Source organism: Microchirus variegatus, assembly GCF_963457635.1.
Source record: "Microchirus variegatus genome assembly, chromosome: 22".
Lineage (NCBI taxonomy): Eukaryota > Metazoa > Chordata > Actinopteri > Pleuronectiformes > Soleidae > Microchirus > Microchirus variegatus.
Window position 1 is genome coordinate 10,307,291 of NC_139823.1, and position 21,811 is coordinate 10,329,101.

Here is a 21,811-nt window from a genome sequence, read left to right on the forward strand (position 1 = left end):
ATCAATATTTCCCCTCCCATCTCACACTGGATTGTTCCACTGGCTACAGTTCAAGAACAGACAAGCGCTCATTGAGAAGAGGGGGAGGGGGGAGGGGAGTTTGAGTGGATATAGGCGGGAGGGAGGGACCCATCGCATTTTTTTCCGATTTGCCACAATCGGAAACAGATTTTCAGTAATTAGTCGGAACTAACTTGCAGGTTTAATGACTAAAAAAGGCGGCGATGATGCTTCTCAGACGAGCATATGAAACAAATTACCACTGATTGTGTTTGACTGTCGGAATGAATCATTAATCATTAATACTTTCTTAATTGATTCACTCTTCTTTATTGTGTTGATGAAACCATATTTTCCATTTGTTGTGCGATCGCTGCAACTTCCGTTTGATTTTTCTCGCAGTGAAATTATGACATTATTCAAATGAAGACGAACCGATGCTCATTTTCATTTCAAAAAAAGCCACGCGCGTGTAGATAATTAATTGAATTTACAACCATTTGTTTGCTCAGAAAAGTCCCCCCCCCCCCCCCCCCCCCGTGGAAAATAAATCCTCAGACAGTTTGTGTGAACTGAGCGAGTCGGGAATGACCAGCCCTTTGAATTGATTGTTAGCAGTGCAGCCTTTAAGAATGAATGCGTTTCACTGTGTAATAAGTGAATTAGTGGGATGTAGAAGATGATGTATGATGGAGGCTGGCACCGTCTAAAGCCCCCGCTGTAAATCCACATGCCACAGCCACTTAATAATGTGGCTGGAGACCTCCTGGCTTCATTCTTCACTGTACCCCCTGACAACCTGAAAATCATAAATCTCTCCGAGTGAGACGTGGCTCACTGAATTCACCATTAAGTCATTTGTGTTATACATTAAATGCAGTGCTAAAAAAAAAAAAAAAAAAATTACATTTATACATCATCAGCGACACATAAGCAATAATGACAAATGATGGAATTAAATACTTAATCTAAAGTTTTTGCATAATAAAGAATGATGTGCATTTGTCCATAAATTATCTCTGATTTATTCATATATTAAGATAAATGTATCACATTGTTCCTTATTTTTTTATTGACAAGACTATCTTTATGGAATTCAGTACCACGTGGACAATTGTGCATTTATTTTCTTTTGTTTTTAAACACAAATATCACTTTCTCACTGGGTGTGCGAACTTGCATTTCGTAAACCGTTCCTATAGAAGTCGGAGTGTCGCTTCTGTGCTGTTGGCCTCTGTGTGCACCGTGTTGTTGAACTTTTCCCATACGTCGGATGCCTTCCCTTTCCCAAACCTCCAGCCTTCAACCCCCCACCACAACAGCTGGCATCCCAAGCGAGGGCCCTGACATTACACTGCCACCATTTCAGTTTTCAAGTATTGTGGTGTCAGGAGTGGACAGACCCAAATATACTCATATGTCCATTCACACACACACACACACACACACACACACACACACACACACACACTTTGGCCATGAGCTGGCGACATAGAAAATGATATTGTCCAATGTTTCAGGGAGCATTTTGTTGTATTTTGTTTGACTTTATTTGTAAATTATATTTGAAGCTAAGTTGTTTTAAATCTTCCCTCATTCACTAGTCTAACAGCTATGAAATAAAAGCACCAAAAGCTCATTGTAGAATAAAACAAACAAACTGAGCGTCTTCCAAACTTGACAGGATCCTGTCGACCCGATCCAATTTTCAGATTTAAAGCAAATGGCTCTCCACCGGCTGCTCCTCGGTCCCGAAGAAAGCCAAGTCGTTCCGCATGTATGAAACGAAAAAAAAAAAATCCCGCACAGCTTTTTTGCCTGTTTTATTAAAAACATCAGGTTCTTGTTGGCTCTCCCTCTGCGGTGTTCAAGAAAAGAAAAAAAAAAAAAAAAAGTACATTTGATTTACACTCTGTTGTTGTTATAAAGGCCTGTAGGTCCTGGATTCATCTTGCTGTACAGTACGTCAACTGGCCTAAATAAACCAGCAGGTCACATATTTCCTTTTAATACCCAAACCCATATAACTTTGTTATTTAACTCACTTCCTGGAACAATAAAGCTGAGAAATACAGAGAGTGGGGGGAAAAAAAAGTAGGTAAATGTGACAGAATTATTACAGTAGTTGCTCACAGGGACGTATTTTTTGGAGATCAAGTTCTTCCCAGACGGTGTTCCCCATGTTGGTTATTCAAATTACACTCTTGGACTGACAGGTGCTGTAAAATAATTATGCCCAATGTCTGAGTTTGCCATAAGAAGAAACACGACTGAAAACTGACCTGTGGTGAACTTGCTGTGTTTTTTGCTGTGTGTGTCGGACTCTGTAGGACCCAGCGGAAAACTGCTCCAGCCGGAGGGAGACTGCATGAGTGAGAGAGAGGGAGAGAGAGAGAGAGAGAGGGAGAGAGAGAAAGCTGCGTGGAGAGAAGACGCTCTCAGATCAGTCAGTGGCTTCATGGAGTTATGTACCTCTGATCCGCCGCCATGGATTGCACTTCGCGGTCACTCCTTTTCATTGTATCTCTTTTGTTGTCCTGCGTTGTCCCTGCGTTTCCCGTCATCTACCCCCCTAACGAAGGTAAGGAAACTCTTCGGTTCTGCCCCGACATGTGTTTTATTCTGCGTGTGCGCGCACCACCACGCTCGTGTGTTAATGTGTGAATGCGTTTTACGCCGAATGTGCGGCTGCGACATTTTACCTGTTCCAGATCCAACAACATTGATCCAAAGTTCACGGAGGTGAGACTTGGAACAGTCGCCGAGAGAAGCTGTGTGATCACTCGCACCCAAAAAGCTTGGGAATGAAACTTGAAAACGGATCCATCCACGCAGGAGCTCGACCCCGATGTCGCGGATTTAATCCATCCCCGAACTACAACTATGAAAAATAAACACGCGTTGGAGAGACACAGTGTCCAAAAGGCGCAGGATGCGGAGTTATTACGCAGCGTAAAGATTTATAGAAACTCGAGTGACTGTGTTTCCATGCGAGGTTCATGCTGCTCTGTTTTATCCAAGGATCCGTTTGGGGTAGACGCCCCAGTTAGACACACACAGCCGCACCGATGTACGGGCACTAAATAGAAGATGAACGCGTTTTTGGAAAGTGCGTAAAAGCGTGGAAAGTGCGTAAAAGCGTGGATGTCTATGTCCATTATTTGAAATCCAAAAACAAACAAACCCTGTTGACTTTTGTGTCACTTGGTGGCTTAGACGATCCTGTTAGTATGGATGACAATGATTCTACTCTTCGTGGAAATAGATATAGTTCTTATTTACGTCAGGATTTTTATTCCAGAGGCAACTTTTGTTCGCTTTTCCATTTTCCAAACCCGTCAGGATGTGACACACAGAGACAGACAGACGCTCTGCCTGCTTCAACCACGTGAAAACTGCGCTGGAAACCAGTGAAACGGTCTCCTCCTGTTCTTCATTTCACTCTCAGTTATTAAAAAAAAAGAAGAAGGTTGATGTGTTTTTGTAGCAGAGTAAAAGGGAAAGTCTTAACTGTTTTTGAACGTCCTTTGGTTAAAGCACCAAACTGTACTTATAGGACATATTTAAGAAAAAGATTTGCATCACACTGTCCAAAACTGACATCTCAGTTAATTCACTGGCATAAATAAAGAAATAAATCGAATAGTCGTATACTATTATGTTCTAGTCCCTCGTTTGGTGTAAAAACAACTTCATTGCGCACAGACGAAAGTTTAAAGGATGAGTTTGAAAAGTTTTGGTCAACAGGCCGCGTCAGAAGAGAGGAGAGGAGCAGATCTCGCAGAATCATCTGAACACAAAGAAACAATTGTTGTTTATGTTTTTTATCACCGTCGACCTGCTGTTTTTCTCTTTTCTTTTCTTTTTATCCGCACCTATACTACTTTTTTAAAGTTGCCACTTCATCTGAGAAGCTTACATCTCAACTTTGATTAGTTGTTGTTGTTTTTTTGGATGAATATTTCACACTTTTAAAATCACTTTTGTTTACAGTTCTGTCCGTGTGTGCGTAATATGAGAGATGGATAAAGAGAGGGAGAGAAACTGGAGGAAGAGTTGTTTTTTAATCACACGAAGAAAGAATTTGGGAAAAAGGAGGGAATTAAAAAAGTTTGCCTGGAAAATCGAGTTTTGAGTCAAGGTCAACGAGGCCTACAGTCAGTATTTTCCTTTTGCTCTGAGAAACTTTCGTTTGTTTTATAATTGAGACGATTTAATGTCGCTTATTAAAAGTAGAGCTGGCGCGTGGTGAGTGTGTATAGGCCACTTTGTGTGTGCGCGTGCATGTGTGTGTTTGTGTGTGAGAGAGAGAGAGACACATTAAAACTCTTACAATTCAATCAATTATTATTATTATTATTATTTTAAATGCAATATCTGCTCAAACAAAAGATTATCGTCGACATGTGCATGTCATCATATGAACAGTTGCTGTCACAGAGCAGATTAACGTAATATAAACACACTGATAGATAAATAAATAAATAAATAAATTACCCATATTTCTCTTCATGGAACAAAGTAACAAATATACTAAGTGATCGGGGCTCCTCTCGTTGTCTGGTGGTTATGTTTAAGTTGAAAAGTTGCACTCAATGTGTCTTCGATTATGGGAAAGTTTTATAAACGACATGTTCAATAGTTAGTGACACACCAGTGAGTGTGTGTTCGTTCATGTCACCAACTTTTCTTTCTTTCCATCCTTCATTCTCGGTTCTTTTCACAAGTTTTCTACTTCGGATTCTGACGCAGGTTTTTGTTTTTTTGTTTATCTTAATCTAACTATAAAAGCGCAGCAGAGAATATATATATATATATATATATATATATATATTCAAAAATAACAGTGCCGACCACAGATCTTTAAATTTAAAAAGTTAAAATTTGATGGCCCTAAAATAAAGTGCTGGAAATTCGTTAACATGTCATTTTAGTCAATAAGTTATCGACTTAATGAACATTAATTACAGACTCATAATGTAAAATTAAATGTTTCCACATGTATTATTTATTTAGAATTTATTTATTATTTAATTTAATTATTTAAAAGTTTTTTTGAAACACTTGACATGCTTATTATGTCACATCATTTTAAACGCATTTTCTGAATAACTTATAAGAGGGGGGCGCTTGACATCATGGGAGATGCGTTTTTTGTTGTTGTTGTTGTTGTTGTTTTTTTCCTCCCCCAAACACTTAATTGAAAAAAAAAAAAAAAAAAAAGTAAAAGTACAAGAACACCAGAAACAGAAACGTGAAGGTTTGATGTTGCTGAGCTGACTGTGACCCGCTGCGGGGCGTCGGGAGGCCTCTGGTATTTTTAGCCCGTGGTGGGGAGGCTTTGGCCCGCAGAGCCTTCGCTGCTGTTCCCGCTGGGATGTCCCGGCGTTTGTGAGCTGTGCGGTACTTTTCACTGGTGTTGGAAATGAGCTCACACACAAAATCCCTAATTTTTATTTCTACATACACTAAATATTGACAATAATTATGTGTCTTGACTTGAGGTTCTTTAGAATGGATATCCTCCATTTTCACAGCAGGTGGATTAGATTTTCTGTGAGTTTGATTAAGTGTTGATGCATATTGATATTATGTGGGGAGAGATGGGGAAATGATAGTGTATGTGTGCCTTCATGTAATGATTGAGGTGTTTGTGTGTGAGTGCAGGAATAAACTGCAGTGTAGTTGTGTAGAAAGAAAGAAAGAGGAATGGGGAAGAGGGGTTGGGCTATAGCAGCATCAGACAGAGCGACTCTGCACTTGAATAATTCATAAAGGGAGGTGAACACTTCACCCTTTAACACAGACACAAGTTGCCTGCACTGCGGTCTGACAACCTCCACATGCACACAGCCAGAGAGCCAGGCTGCACACAACACAGCAGCCCACTTTGTTCACTATTAGAAGGCTCTATTCTGTTCTATTGTGATATTCCATGACCACATGGCTTCTCTTCTCATCCAACATTTCAACTGCATCTAAGGCTGAGGAGTAAAATACTATGTACATGTTTCTTTCATTATATTTTAGAAACATTACGGTTAACTGTGCTGGTCTGTAAACCTGTATTTGCTGGGTACGCATGGGTTTGGTGGTTGGTTTGTTGTGACCCATCAGCTTAAAGTTGCAAGACGTTCTGGTTCTGCCTGGCTGTGACATTGGGGGTTGATATATGTGGGTCATATATATGGGTGTGTGTGTGTGTCTTTGTAAGGACTGAAAAAAATGACAAGTGAGATATAAGGAAAATAAGGATGTTTTTTTGTGGTCCTCACACACATTAAAGGGCTTTTTGGGAGGTTAAGACCTGGTTTTATGGGAAGGGTTAGAATTGGGTTTGGATTAGGGAATGCATTACGTCTATGAGTGTCCTGCATGGGAATATGTGCTTGTGTGTGTGTGTGTGAGAGAGAGAGATTGCGGCCCATAGGTATGAGTCATATACCGTATTTGATTCACCTGTACCTACCTCTCTGATGTTTTGCTCCCTCCCAGACAGACTGACTCAGTTTGCTATTAATACTCCTAGTTCCCCCGTTTAGAGGCACTCCCTGATGGGGCAGGGACAATATGCTTGGCTGATGGTAGCTCACTATGACTGACTGACTGACTGACTGTGAGTGCATGAGAGAGGGAGCGAGAGCATGAAACAGTGTCTGGGCTTATTTTGTGACCGACTCAGTGCGCATGTGTAAAGAATAATGTGCCAATAGTGCATGAATGTGGACATGTCTGCATCGTTGTGTTTACTTGCCTTGTTTCTCGGGATGAGGATTCATCCTCTGTTATGTGTACGTTTGCGAGTGTGGGCATGCGCATGTGTTCTCGTGCGCACGTGTTTGTTGCCGACTCTCTCAGCCAAGTGCAGCTGGAGGGAGAGCTTTTTTTTTTTTTTTTTCTCCTCCTTGCGATATGAGAGCCCATCTAATTTTCTGCTCTCAAATTCCTCCGCTCAGCTCAATTTGAGTGGTGGGCGCCCCGGCTCGTTGAGAAATGTAAATTGGAAGAAGCAACGGGTCCTGGATGCTGAGCTGCTATTATCTGACATAATACAGATAGCTTCATTAGACTCTAATAGGAATGTGTCTACTGCCACTCAACTGGCTGAGTGGCTAACAATGGCTGCGGCTCAGGTGAGCCTCCATTTAGCTTTGTGAGCCTGGAATTTCATAATAAGTCTCACTTTGAGCGTCTATAGCTTTCCCCCCCGCCTTCATGTGCCTCTCTGTTATGATTTTGCTTTTTTTGGCCCCACTTGCTGATAATTACTAAACTTACTTGCCTGAAGAAAGAATTTTGATTTCCAAGCTGCTGTACTGTTATACTATACTGTACAACAACAATTAGTTCACAGTGCAGTGGAATCTCCGCCACATTGGTCTATAATGACCAATACTGTCCTTCGAGACAGAATGTGCTTACTGAGGCTTTGACGAGGAGAAAAGAGGGTGATTATATTCTTCATATTTTCACAGTGAATACATTTACAGCTGCAGGGCCTTTACTGCACTGCAGCTTAATTTTGCTGTGTATAAACTTTCCTGGTTCTTTTGTAGTTGTACAGATGCAGACAAACTCAAGATATACAATTTTAAAAGTACTCTATTAGTAATTGTTGCCCATAGCTTCTGCTGTTTTTATTCGCAGTCACAGTACAGTCTGTTGTGTTACTAACTCGCTGCTGAAGTTGGAATCCATAGAGCATAAAGCAGCCCTCTCCGCATTCCGAACCCATCGCCCCATCTGTCAGTATGTCATAGCCCGCACTGACAGGTGTATTCAATGACAATCATTCACACCAGAGCCAACGCGTAAATACTAAGAATAGAAAATGCCATAGCTTATTTTTCTTCGGTGCTTAGGGAAGATGCTGCATGTCAGAGTTGATTCCACTCTCACATCACGGGTTGCTGAGCAGAATCCGTTCATGTGTGCAAAAAAGTCACCTGTACTCTCTGCTGCTTGTACATCCTGACGGTACAGTTAGCTTTATTGACTCCGAAACTGACGTGACTGCTGCTTTGGCACGATAAAGGTCACCATATGAAACCCCCTTTGCCTTAACCGAAAACTTTCGCGATGATGTCTCGCTAATGGAGTTTGTTGTCTTATTGTGTTCTCGTCTTCAAAAGTCTTCTGTTTGACTCTCTGTCCTGTTTTCCGTTTAAAATGAGTGAGTTTTTGGCAGGGTGCGCCCATTAAATTGCATTTCCATTCATTATAAATTGATTTCTGTTTGCTTTTCCATGAACCCAATTGGATTTCTGACCACCTCTGACACTGGCGGTTACATCAGAGTTTAGATTTAATACTTCTCCGGCTTCACCTGGTTACAATCCATTCATCGTGTGTGTGTGTGTGTGTGTGTGTGTGTGTGTGGCTACTTGGGGTGCAGGTCAAGAGGGGTCAAAAGCATGAGAAAAAAAGAAAGAAAGAAAAATCACTTCTTGCTGTGGTTTTTGAAATCTTGGCTCCGCTGTGGATCAGTGCATCCTCAGGATATTTGCGACGTAGCCAATAAATCCAGCCAACGCCTGCTTTTAATGCTGCACACAGCAAGACGAGAAGACGGCCAGCTCACACTCTTGGTTAACATGGGATATATGGTTTCTGTGTGTGTGTGTATGTGTGTGTGTGTGTGGCAGCTGAGTAAATAGTGTCATGGTTCTTTGAGGTTGGTGCTCCGTCCTGTGGGATTAGACAAGGGCTAATTGGGGCTAACAAGGACTAGACACTTAAATGTTCTCTTTGTTTTCTTCCTCTCCTCAGTTAACCTGTTAGATTCCAAAGCAAGCCAGGGGGAGTTAAGATGGATTTCCTACCCATCGCATGGGGTGAGTATTTACCACGTCTTTATATTTTATCCACTTTTAATAATACGTCCATTTTGGAGATAGATGCAGCAACATGAGCTGAATGTGGGCTCCCACCCCACACCACTTCAGGGTTTTCAAACTCCCGTGGTTCTCACTGTGTCACGTTGGACCTCAATGAAGTGCAGATTGACTGTAGACATGTTTTTTTTTTTTTTTTTGTCCGTTCTCCTTTTCACAGGTCAAAGGTTAAGCATTCGGAGCTTGCCATATGGTCAAGATACTTAAGGGGAAATAATGAACTTGTGTGCATTTGTGGGGGTATGAGTATTTGAATATGTGCGTGTTTGAGTAAAGATTAAGGCATTAGCGGATTTTAGGTTGTAGGCACAAAAGCATCCATTTAAGAATGTTGATAAGCTTAGCACCCCCCCACCCACACCTCTTTTTAGTGAATGTCAGAGGCAGTATTTTACTGTTGCTGAATCTAAACTTTTTACCTCTTAAAGGGACACTGAGGAGTATTTATGGGTTTATATAACCCAAAATCCACTTTTTTTATACATATTATGTGCTCCTGCATTGTCTCGTCGCTGTATAATAGTTTTTGTTTAATTTTCGTAGTGTTTCAAAAAGTCATGTAAAATAACATGGTCGCGGGCCGCTGTTGCATAGCCACTGTTAGCAGCGAGACGCCATGTTTCTACCGGAGCCTGTAAGGACAAACGCGAGAGAACAAATCAAGCGTCGCTCCAGAGGAGCAGTTTGTTGTTGTAAGTTTCAGCCTCTCCTCTAGATGTCACTATAAACTACCTTTAATGCATACGTTTTGCTGTATATGACTATGTGCGTCATCTCATCCCGTTTACTATTAACTTCTATATAGCCGTTCTTTAATGTCAAAAGTCTATACAAACCTTTTTAAACTTGTGTTTATGTGCTGCCGTTTACCAAATCCCCCCCCCCCCCAAAAAAAAAAAAAATCATACAGCCTCATTTGTCAACCCCCCCTCCCAACTGATATGAAGTCCCCTCAGTGGGCTCTCACTGTGTTTATTTGTCTAAGTAGTTGGACTACTGTGCCTCAGGGCTGGCCCACTGACACACACACACACACACACACACACACACACACACAAACCCACACAAAACACACTACTCTCCTTAAGACACTGCATTGGCTTCAATTCCTTTGGACAGCCTGAACAAAGTGTTAACCAGTTAATGCCAAACCCTAACCTTGACTTAACCACCAGTCAAATCTTAGCCCTGAACTTCGTTCCTCGGAAATGAATTGCGTGCCTCATTTGGAGCACTGTTTTGGTCTCCATGAGGACTACCGGGCCTGACAAGTTGCGTATTTATGCCAGAAAACGTCCTAAATACACACGTTCACACACACACATTCACGTACACACATGGCACACACTGCACACTTCCTCTTTTTTTTCCTTTATTAAGTGTTAGAATTACTCCTTGGCAGTGGCTTAAGGTAATCCAGTCATTTGTTCTACAGAGCTGCCAAACTTGGTTTCCCTCAGCCATATACAGCACTGGCACCCTCAAAAGGCTCACTTTCTTTATAGGAGGTTGAACCACAATGAAAAAAAAAAAATGGCTAAAGGGGAAAAAAAACTGCAGGCTATTCAAAATGCATTTAGTCCAGAAACAATAACAGGATACAGGACAGCTGCGTGACCACTGGAAGGGAGAAAATGATGTTGTACTGATGGATGCTATTCACGTGTGAGCAAGTCGGAAAATAAAAAATCAATGCTGCAGGCCTGATCCATCACTGGCCAATGGAATGCGTGCCGGAGCTTATGGAGTGTGTGCAGCGCGAGGTCTGCTTCATTTCAAGGTATTTGCTTTGAACAAGTTCAGAAGTAAAAAAAAGCGTGTGATTGTACAATTCATAAAAAAAAAAAATTGCTGCAGGAATCGGAGCCAATGTCACTTTTAGATGAGAATGACTTCATAGAGCGAGAGAGAGACACGGGATAGGACGGGATCAAAAGAAGGGAGACGGAGTGAAAAGGGGGAAGGATGAAAAGGGTGAGGGAGAGAATAGAGGAGGAGAAGAAGAAGGGCAAGAGAGGATGATTGAGGGAGACGCGCCGGAGAAAGATATTGCTGATGATCAAGTCCTCAAGGTGAATCATGTGTAATTACTCACGTCATCCACTGACTGCGCTCCGATAAGCAGACTGCTGCCCTGTGAGACTGCTGCTCACAAATAATTTCTCATAATGTGGCAGTGGTGCTGAGTTTACACACACACACACACACACACACACACACACACACACACACACACACACACACACACACACACACACACACACACATGCACGCAAAAACATAGTTTACATTGATGGAGAGGCCACTGCTATTGCTCTTCTGGGACAACAATGCACTCTGGTGAGAGCAAATTAACAGTTTAGTATGTAAGTAAGTAAGTATGTTCACTCGCATGTTTGTTTGCGTGTGTGATCCAGATATCACTTTATCTGTCTGGGCAGCTGGCTGATTGCTGTGCACACTGTCCAGGGAGCTTAGTCCTTCACTGCAGACTAAGGAGTGTGGAAGATTACATTCCTGCATGCTCTGAAAGCATTCTTTAAAAACTAAAAGCGCTCTGCATTCAAAAAGAATTAATCATTGAAAATCAATTTTAAAAAATCCAGATTTTACAGAACAATAAGGTTAATATTTAGACATATAGGCTTGAAAAAATATGCCTATGCAAGGGCAAGACTTGGCCTATACTCTTCCACATTGCATAAGTCACCCCTGAGCTCGGTTAAAATGGAAGTGACTGAACTTTTGTGTCACTGTGAACACGCTTAACCTATATAAACAAAAACCTGCAGACACAGCATGTGATCTCTCAATACAGTGTCAGGAATAATGAGTCGTATTTATCGCGCGCGCATTCACATTTCGCATTCCAATTCACAGGTCTGGTGGAGGAGGAGGAGGAGGAGGAGGAGGAGGAGGGTGGGGGGCACATGTGCATGTCTTTTCATATTCTGGAATTGGTCCACTACTTCAGTCGGGCCAGCTTTCCTTTTCTTTGAGAATTCAGACTGCCGGTTCAACTTCTTTAGTCGCACCAAAAGAGCTTTTAAAGTCTCCCGTGCTTTGCTGCCGCTCTGTCTGTGAAATCAGCCAGATCAGTATATTGCCTTCCATATACAGAAAGCGGCAGAGTATAGAGAAGTCCGACAGGCCAAAACAAGGGACTAGAGACCAAAAGGAGAGCAGTAGGACATCTACTGTAGCAAACACGCATGTTAACATGTTCAAAATTGCATCAAATATGCAATTTCAATAGAACGACGTAAATCCCAATCGTACATTTTCCCCCCCCAAAAAAACTTAGACCTCGATACAGTCGGTAAACTCCTCTTTTTCCACCATCCTCCAGCAATTGTTGCTCGGTGTTCTTAAGCAAAAGCATATTGACAAGGCCTCGGAGCTCTCGGAAAACTGGAGGAATGGGGGTTATGAGGAAGTATGAAGTGTGTGGTTTCCCTTTGGTACGACCGGGCTGATGAAATGTGACTGATATGCTGCAGTTGTTGAGTCTGTGACCACGGTGACCTCTGCGGAACCCGCAGCGTACGCTGGCCCCTGTGCTGTGTTGTGGACTCTACAGTTTTTGTTTTTTTTTAGATCTATAGCCTTCTCCATATAGAGCTATTACGGACAGATTTTAATGTAACATATTTAATTTGTTCCTTTTTATTTTTACAGCGTAGATCGAATTACCTCACTAAGTATTGTTCTAATGTAGATCTGGCATTCTTTTTTCTTTTTTCTTTTACTTTAATGATTTACGGATGTGTTGGCATCGCTGCGATAGAGTTCAGATCCTGTTTACGAAGAAATAAAACTTGTTATTGTTAGGCTTTGGAAACGACACGCTCTTTTTCAAATTGTGCCCTAAAACACAAAGTTGTGTTGGTCTAAATGCATTGTTGCCCCTATACTGGTCCAACAGCCCTAACTCCCATTGACCTGCATGTCTTTGAAGTGGCTGACCTGGTATGCTGACTCGGCGATTCTGAGACGTGCCTGTTGCAGTCGTTTTTAATGTCTTCAGCGGATCAAATTACCGCCGTCCATTTTACTGTCCCTTTAGCCGATTGCACCTTACCTACAGCACAGATCAGAGAAACTCAGGGGGGAACAAGGTCGCACCGAACTGTGCCCCAGCTGTGACCATCAAGGGTTGACGGGGTCAGAGTTCACCAGGACTGGTGTAGGGTCTTAGTGTTGTTATATATCAATTAGACGGCAGGGAGAGGTGAGTTACTCCCCCTCCCCCCCCCGGAGAGAAACAAGGGGCTGGCTGCTCACTTTAATCTGTTATTTATCCTGGTTGACACACAAACAGCTCCATACAGTCCCACAGGGAGTTGCCTCTGCACTTAGGAAAGTTTCCTGAAAGTGTGAAGTAGAAGTCATAAAAATGGAAGCTCTGCTTTTTTTAAAGGCATTTTTCCATTGACTGTAAATGGGGTCGTACCTATGTTCCCCGATAGGGGAGCATCAGACCTTTTTTTAGAAAAAGGGTCCTATGTTCCCCACTTTGTGGAAGCCTGGGTGTGGAGCTCCAGGGTAAAGGGTTAGGGTTAGGGTAGGGTAGGGTTAGGGTTAGGGTTAGGGTTAGGCTAAGGGTTAGGGTTAGGGTTAGGGGTAGGGGTAGGGGTAGGGGTAGGGGTAGGGTAAGGGTTAGGGTAAGGGTTAGGGTTAGAGGTAGGGTCCTATGTTCCCCGGGTCCTTTTGGGTGAACAGCGGGGAACATAGAACCCTTTTTTAGAGATAGGGTCCAAGTTCCCCAGTCACATACAAAGCGGGGAACATTGTGACCTCACATCTCATTGCTCATGAGACTCTCAGGCAGTGTGCTGCACCCTCCTGACTAACCCATACGGGTTATAGCATTAAGATATTATCCCTTTATTGCCTCTCTTTTCGAGCGAAGGTCAGATAAAACAGCCCTTGGCCGACTAAACCCAAGTAAGTGATTCAAGGTTGTAGGACTTTTATTTTAGTGCTGTAATGTTTTGAATGGAGGGTGCGGAGGGTAACTCCATGTAATAGACGCTATCTTCCAGAGTGGGATCCTTACAGCATAGTGGAGGTCTCATTTACTTTGGCAGAGGCTTGCTCATATTTGGGTCTTTTTTTTTTCTTCTCTTGAATAGACGATTGCATACACTCGCATATACACCTGGGTTTGATTTTGAGCCCTGTGTGTGTGTGTGTGTTGTGCTTGAGAAATTTCAGGCCCTAATACTAACTTAAAAGCGGAGAGCCATCACTGGCAGTCACTTTAGATTTGGCCCAGTGTGCATTGTTGTGCTCGACAACAATCTCATTGCTGCAGACATCTGCATGCAATAGAATACACGCCTGCGTTAAACAATATAGAAAGCAGGACAACAGTAAGTGGATCATTGGCCGGATTCACAACCACACAAATGTGCTTATTCGCTCTGCGTTTAAGGGTATTTTCATCCTTACAACGCCAGGCAAACTTCTTGAGTGGAAACTTGACATACTGAAATATAGCAATCCGTCCAGTATATGAGAAAAAAAAAGAAAATCCACATTCCGCTCGAACTGTGAAGAAGAGAAGCACTTGAAATAATGAGACAAAACAGACACGATGCAGCGCACACACTTAAGTCCGCTCCACTTATACGCGCTACATCCTCTTTAGTTTTTCATTAGATCGTCGATCAAAGCGAGATCGCCACAGAGACGACCGACATTTTTGAGCTGTAACAATGAATACATTTTTTTCGCGACCGACAGACGACCGAACGGCTTAATGTGTGGTCGTAAAAAGAGAAGTAACTTTTAACCGTGTTAAATGTTTTCTCCAAGACGTAAAAAAAAAAGTTGTGCTGATGAAATCCAATTTCTCACAGTAGCTGCTTCACTAATACGCGTCGCCGTAATTGACGTTCTCGACCAAAAAGAAGCCGTGCATTCTTAAAAAGAACGTGCCAGACAATCAGTCACCATTTAAAAGATCAGCTAAGGTCAGGGGAGGAAAAAAAAAAAAAACGTTTGTGGTTCTGGTTAAAAACAGTAAATATGTCACTGTTGAAACAACATAACCATAGAAATGTAAATTGAGCTTAATGCTACAAGACAAACATGTATTTATCGTAGGGAAACCAATTAAAGGCAAACTTTTTTTTTAGCTGATAGTTTTTGTTTATTGTATCACTGAATTAATGCACTATGACATTTCTCTGATATAAGAAGAAATAGTTGCAAGGTTTGAGTATCAACACCATCACTGACATGAGTGTCTCGTTTTTTTTTTTTATTATATTTTTTGGGGGCCCACATGTAAACCTTTCCTTTTCTGTGAGCAGCAGCTGTGACAGGTCACATCTGCACAGAAAGGTGAGACCCCTTGTTTACTGCTATGTGTTGAACTATAACAAAGAAAAAAAAAAGACACTGTATACAAAGCTGAAGCAGGGGGGCACGCGATGCACTGTTTTCATTTTTTCTCTCCAAGTAAGTACATTATCTTATCAAACACGACGTCAACGACCTCATTAATGTTTCGTGGGAGACCTCGTCCTGCCTTGCCTGTTTTGTCCGAGTCTGTCATCGTGTTCCTTTTGCATGTCATCACATCATTTTTAAGTCGTGTATTAAACTCTTGCACTTCCACGGTGAACGGTGAGGTGAAATGTTAAGTTTCGGGGGGGGGGGGGGGTTCGTCTCTATATTTAGCCCCCGCTCAGTTCTGTCCACTTACCCCTGTTATTGTTAGCCCTACAGAGAGCTCGGACTACACTCTGATGAATGAGGTGACGCTAAGCAAAGCATGACGGGGGAGACTAAACACCAATGGAATCACTCCCCTCTAGTTTCCTCTTAGTCTCTCTCTTCCTTTTTGACTCCTTCATGTTCCCTCTTTTTTTTTTCCACCCCCCCCCCCCCCCCCCCCCCCCTCCCTTCCCTGCTCTTTCTTTCCTCCTCTCAGGGGTGTTTCATTTACTCTACTGTGAGATGAAAAGCAAGTGGCCATCCTTCAGCCCGAGAGCTCCTTGAAACACTGGACGCTCATAGATTAACTTTACTCCCCCCTCCCATACACACACACACAAACATGTAATAGAAAACCGTAGACTTTCTTCGCTCTTCATTAATTTCTGTGTTCAGCTGAAAGCACCTGCTGTGTCCGCCTGCTACGAGGCTTTAAACACTTCACATGAGCCTTATGCGAAACATGCATGTGTGCGTGGGTTTATGTTTCCATTAAAGGTGCATTATGTAATAAATCTAAAGCAACTGGCCATAAAATCCTCCCAATGTGTCACAGAGACTCAGGAATAATGTTCATATAACATAACTGAACTCGCCAACAACAACAGTACAGCCAAAATATTTGCATTAAAAAAAAATATTTTGCAAACTGCAAATCATGTTTATGTTTTGAAATCATGTTTTCGCATGTGGCGCCACCTATTGCCGTCTACCAATCATTGCAGTCAGTAGAGTCTCAGCTACCGAGCAACCACGGGTTGCCAGTTACGTCAGAAAAACGAAACCTAAAAGACCTCGGCATTTTGAATTTGAATGTAGTAACCGTTTTTTGGCCACATTCTTACATATGGCACCTTTAATTCTTGTGTGAAAGCAGCATTAATTCACTCTCCATGCACTTACCCAGCAAAGCTTCGCTCTCATTCTGAAGAAAGCGCTGCTCATTCAGGCACACATCCATTCTGACTTTCACACAGGGGAGAAAAAAAAATAAAAAATAGATCCATTTACACAGTTATGCCTATTTATTGGTTCTAATGAGTGTCATTTTAACAACAATGAGTCCAGTGTTTCAGGTGTTTGCCCATTCATCATCGCTGTGATTCAGTGTTGATTTGCCTGGACAGCAAAACCAAAGCGTATGATCAATGAGTCTTCCCGCTGTGTTAAATTCAAAAGGAATGACCCCCACTTTTTTTTTTTCTCTCTCTCTCCTCTCTCTCATTGCTTTCTCCCAGTGGAGGGAAAATGTAAGATAGACACGAACGTTCCTGGTATACACTCATATCTGTCTATATTTTCCTAGTTCCTGTTGTTTTTAATAGTTGATTGAGCACATTTCCCTTCAGTAGCAGTAGTACTGTGATGCAAATAACAAAGACTGCAGCTTGAAAGTCCTCACTTGTAGAGAAAAAAACATGTTAGTAAAAGGGTGGAAAAAAAAACACACTATGAGATTTTGCTAATATTTAAAAGCAATTAAGCGCCTTTGCACCAAATTTGGAGATATTTTCTCACTTCACTAATCTGGGAAATTTGACTAAGGCAGCAAGTTTACTTTTAATGAATCCAAGTCATTTGTACGAGATCTGGTAGTGTGCATTTTCACCCTTAACTGTTTATTAGATGCTTAGTATTCAGCCAGAGTGAATGTGAACCTAAATAATTCATCTGTAAATGCTTACAGGGAGGATATAACTATTTTTCTTAATTCTATCTCCCCCCTTTTCTCGTGTTCCTCTCTCTCTCTGGTTCCAAATTCTCTCCTCTTACTTTTGTCTAACTTTTTTCATTGCATTCTCACACTATCATTTCTTTTTTTTCAACAAATTTGCTGTTTTGCTCTCTCAACTCTGCCATTCTTCTTTCTCTCTTTCCATTTAACCTTCTTTTTTTATTTCTTTTTATCTCTCTTTCCTTCCTACTCCCTGTCTACCTCTTCCTTCTCTCCATCAGTGGGAAGAGATCAGCGGGGTGGATGAGCACTACACCCCGATCAGGACCTTCCAGGTGTGCAACGTGATGGAGTACAGCCAGAACAACTGGCTTCGCACCAACTGGATCTCTCGCCTGTCCGCTCAGAAGATCTATGTGGAGCTGAAGTTCACCCTGAGGGACTGCAACTCCATCCCATTGGTCCTGGGCACCTGCAAGGAGACCTTCAACCTCCTCTACCAGGAGACGGATGACGACCAGGGCACCCACTTCAGAGAGCACCAGTTCTCTAAGATTGACACTATAGCTGCCGACGAGAGCTTCACCCAAATGGACCTGGGCGATCGCATCCTCAAGCTCAACACCGAGGTGCGCGAGGTGGGTCCCATGACCAAGAAGGGCTTCTACCTGGCGTTCCAGGATGTGGGCGCCTGCGTCGCGTTGGTTTCCGTGCGGGTTTACTTCAAGAAGTGCCCGCACACGGTGAAAAACTTGGCCGTCTTCCCCGACACCGTGCCCATGGACTCGCAGTCGCTGGTCGAAGTCAAAGGCACGTGCGTCAATCACTCCAAAGAGGAGGAGCCGCCGCGAATGTACTGCAGCACGGAGGGGGAGTGGCTCGTGCCTATCGGGAAGTGTCTGTGTAACCCGGGTTATGAGGAGCGAAGCAGCGCCTGCCAAAGTAAGTCACGACTTATGTCCTCACACTCTGCGTGATACAATGCGAGGTTTGTTTCGTAAATGCTGTAGAAGTCAAGTATCTGATGTGAAGACTCTCACAGTTCATAGCTGTCGACCCGAGAACCTTTGATGTCAAAATTCCATCGTGTGTGTGTGTGTGTGTGTGTTTGTTGCCTTCAAGTCTTCCCCCAAATTCCCCTTGAGCGATCGCGGTTAAGTTAGCAGTTGTTATAAATAAATCCACGCAAGTGTGTCCGAGGTTATCGGGGGGTTCGCTGGTTCAATGGTCATCTTCTTTGTGACACATCATTAGCTATGTTGAAGATCTTAACCAGAGAAGCAAGGGCAGGACTGATAATGCAGAAGAAAGGAGTGGATTCTGAATAATGGAATAGTTGTGGTGATGGTCGTGGGTGTCAGTGGAGGCATGAGTGTGGGGGGGGGGAGACACTGGAGTCTGGAGATACTCAGGCTCACCCCGGAATCGGTTCTTGCCTTGAAGGTGGTCGAGAAAAGTCAAGAAGTATTTGTCTGACGGCTTTCAAATTTGAGTCCACTTTCTTTCCATCTGCTACACGATCATGACACATGCTTTGGAGAGGATTTGTCAGTCGATTGTTTTGAGAGACTCAAAATATTAGTCGCTGGAGAAGAAATATAAGCTAGATCTATGGACGAACACACTAGATTATTGGATGTTGATTGACCACAGCTTATTTGACAAAAAAAACATATGAATACATTTTCTTTGACAACTTTTATAGCCCCTTTGGGATCGAGCAACCGGCGGGTTCAGAGGTTAAATGCTATGTCAAGTCCATGACAACACAATGTAATGGGTTGTAGAAAAAAAAAAATTGGAGCTTTCTGTGTGCATTTAGCAAAACTAGACTACTTATGAAATATTAACTGTACTTTATCAGGCTTCTGTGGGTGGTGAAACAGCTTTCATCAGTCAGACTTAAAGGAAATCATTAGTGTTCTGTTCTAAGTATTTCTGCCTCTGCACAGTTCCCACACCAGGCCATGTTTTCACAGTGTTGCCTTGAACCCCCGGTGTTGGACTTAAATAGTACAGTGCACATTATATGTTGCATAAAATGACAATAGATGCACCATAATGTATGTGTTTGCTTATTTCGTGCTTCCCCCCGGGTTTGTGTTTATGTATGTTTTGTTTGATCACGTCAGAAAAAAACCACTCGCAGTGGCTTTGGCAGAGGACACGGAAGCACCCAGCTGCATGTGCCATGAAACCCCACTTTGTCTTTGTTGTGGCAGGATGTCGCGGTTCCGCTCCCGTTCTATATGTACTCCTCTTTTCGCAGTTTCAGCTCCTGCTCAAGAAGCCAGATTACAGCACTGACATCAGCCACCTCTGTGCCGCGGCCCGTTTTCCACAATGACATAAAGTTAAAAGTGTGTCCGTGTCGCTCGCTCTGTCTTTAGCTCTCTTACGCCTACTTATTGTCGCTGCTCCCACTGCTTCCATGTTCATCAACTCTCTCCTCCACAGAGCCGTGCCCAGCGTTAATTTAAGATCAAAGCCCGTCTCCCAGGTCAAACCCCTCTGATCGGGGCCACGAGGAACGCTTTTTCTGGAGCTGTGGAGTCTGCTTGCGTTATCTGCTATACTTCCTTTTTTGACCTGAATACACATCCACTGGAGTTAATCTACTTTTTAAATCCAAAAATCGTGTTATTGCATTTTTGGACAGTACGTGAATACAAAAAAATCCATACATTTTGCTATTATCCCTTCTAATTTGAACAAAGATGAGTTGTAGATACAGGGATAGGACATTACACAGACAAATGGCTGACCCCTGTGTCCCCCCCCCCCCCCCTACCAGCCCCTTCACTTCCTGTCCCTCTGTAAATTGTGTGAATGTTTGGATGTATTTGACAATCTCTTATTAGTTTCAGAGAGGTCTAATGGACTCTAATAAGGTCTTATGTTACCCTGGAATGGGACAGCTGCACCAACAGGCCCCCACAGTCCCCGTGTGCAGCCGTTGGGGGGGCCCCAGCGCAGAGCTTGCTCTGCAGGCCTGCTATGTTAACAGATAGATGACTGCATGGGGTTAGGTCACCATACAGACAGACAGACAGACAGTGAGGAAAGCTGAAAACATATTCACGGTGCCTCTAAAACGGAAAGAAGCAGTTGTCTAAACTATGGTTTTCTCCGCAGTGATTACATGTTGCACATACACACACATTGAGACCACATGGCATTTGGTAATTTCTTTTTTTTTTTTTTTTTTTTTACCCACAAGGAGTTTTGGCTGCAGTTGAATAACAATTAAAAGAGCACCACTTAGCAACTTAGAGACAACTACACCATTTTTATAATTGGACATACTTTTCGTCGAATTTATTCATAGTGGGATGCAGTTATGGGAGCTGCTTCAGTGACTCCCTGGTGTCCCACGAAATAATGATCTGTGTTTGTTTGTTTCACTTAAATAAACGACCGTATTAAAATGAATATCACACATGTCCCGCAAGACAACAGGCACTTGAGCACATATGGGATGCAGAGTGTGGTGATGTTTGGTCTTAGCTCTGACTCAGATATGGATGGAGCAGCTTTTTTTTTTTAAATGTTCATGCTTTTGTTTTCTTTGACAAGAAGCCTTTATGCAAAATATTTCACTGAAGTCTCTCTGCTGTGTGTGTGTATGTGTGTGTGTACATGTATTAATATCTTTGTGAGGTCCAAAACGAAAATCCCACAACTTTAAAGGACTTTTTCAGGGTTAAGACTTGGTTTTATAACATTTTAGGGCATTGGTTCTCAAAGTGCGGCCCGGGGGCCAATGGCGGCCCGCCGAAACATTTCTGGTGGCCCGCAATGAATTACAGTTGATAGTTTTAATCCAGGAGGTACTAAGCTTGTTAAATGTTTCTTGGACATTACTGGATACAGACCAGTAAGTGTAAACAAAAATATTGGGTATTTACCTGGTTTCTATATGGTGAATGTTAGTGTAATATTGGGTTATAAGCTGGTAATAAGCAGGTAGCTACAGCCCACAATTACTAGCTATTTACCCAGTAAATACATGGTAACAGAAATGTGTTACTTGGTATTAACCTGTAATTACCCAATAAATTATAAAGCGTTATTATATTAATGCTTAAATTACATCATATTAATGCATTTATCATTAACGTGAAACTGTAGAACTGCAATCTGGTCACAAATGGGATTTCTTTCTGTTTTTTTTTTCCTTTGGCGGCCCTCAGTCCAATGTTGGGTTCCTAAATTGGCCCTCAGGTATCAAAACTTTGAGAACCCCTGGTTTAAGGTAAGGGTTAGGGCACTTAGTCGTGATGGTTAAGGTTAGGGTAAGTGGCTAGGGAATGCATTATGTCAATGACGTGTCCTCACTAAGATATAAAAGCAAGTTTGTGTGAGTCAGAGGGAGAGACGGTTAGAGCATGTGCAAAGATGCTGTTGTTTATACAGAGTGTGTTTAAGGGGTTTAATAGAGTACACACTCAGTATTATTAGACTGTCATTATCTTGCTGGGTTGTGCGCGTGTGGGTACAAGCATGTGTGTGTGTG

At 42.5% G+C, this 21,811-nt stretch overlaps 1 protein-coding gene across 1 annotated transcript in view; it reads left to right on the top strand.

The window, feature by feature from the left end:
* The first annotated feature begins 2,454 nt into the window (after positions 1 to 2,454).
* The window catches only part of epha3 (eph receptor A3), an 88,026-nt gene continuing 68,669 nt past the window's right edge, over positions 2,455 to 21,811 (top strand). Inside the window, exons 1-3 of the mRNA XM_083908545.1 lie at positions 2,455 to 2,581; positions 8,770 to 8,834; positions 17,577 to 18,237. Coding sequence (XP_083764671.1) covers positions 2,488 to 2,581; positions 8,770 to 8,834; positions 17,577 to 18,237 — 820 coding nt within the window. The 5' untranslated portion in view covers positions 2,455 to 2,487. The remainder of the gene's footprint in view (positions 2,582 to 8,769; positions 8,835 to 17,576; positions 18,238 to 21,811) is intronic.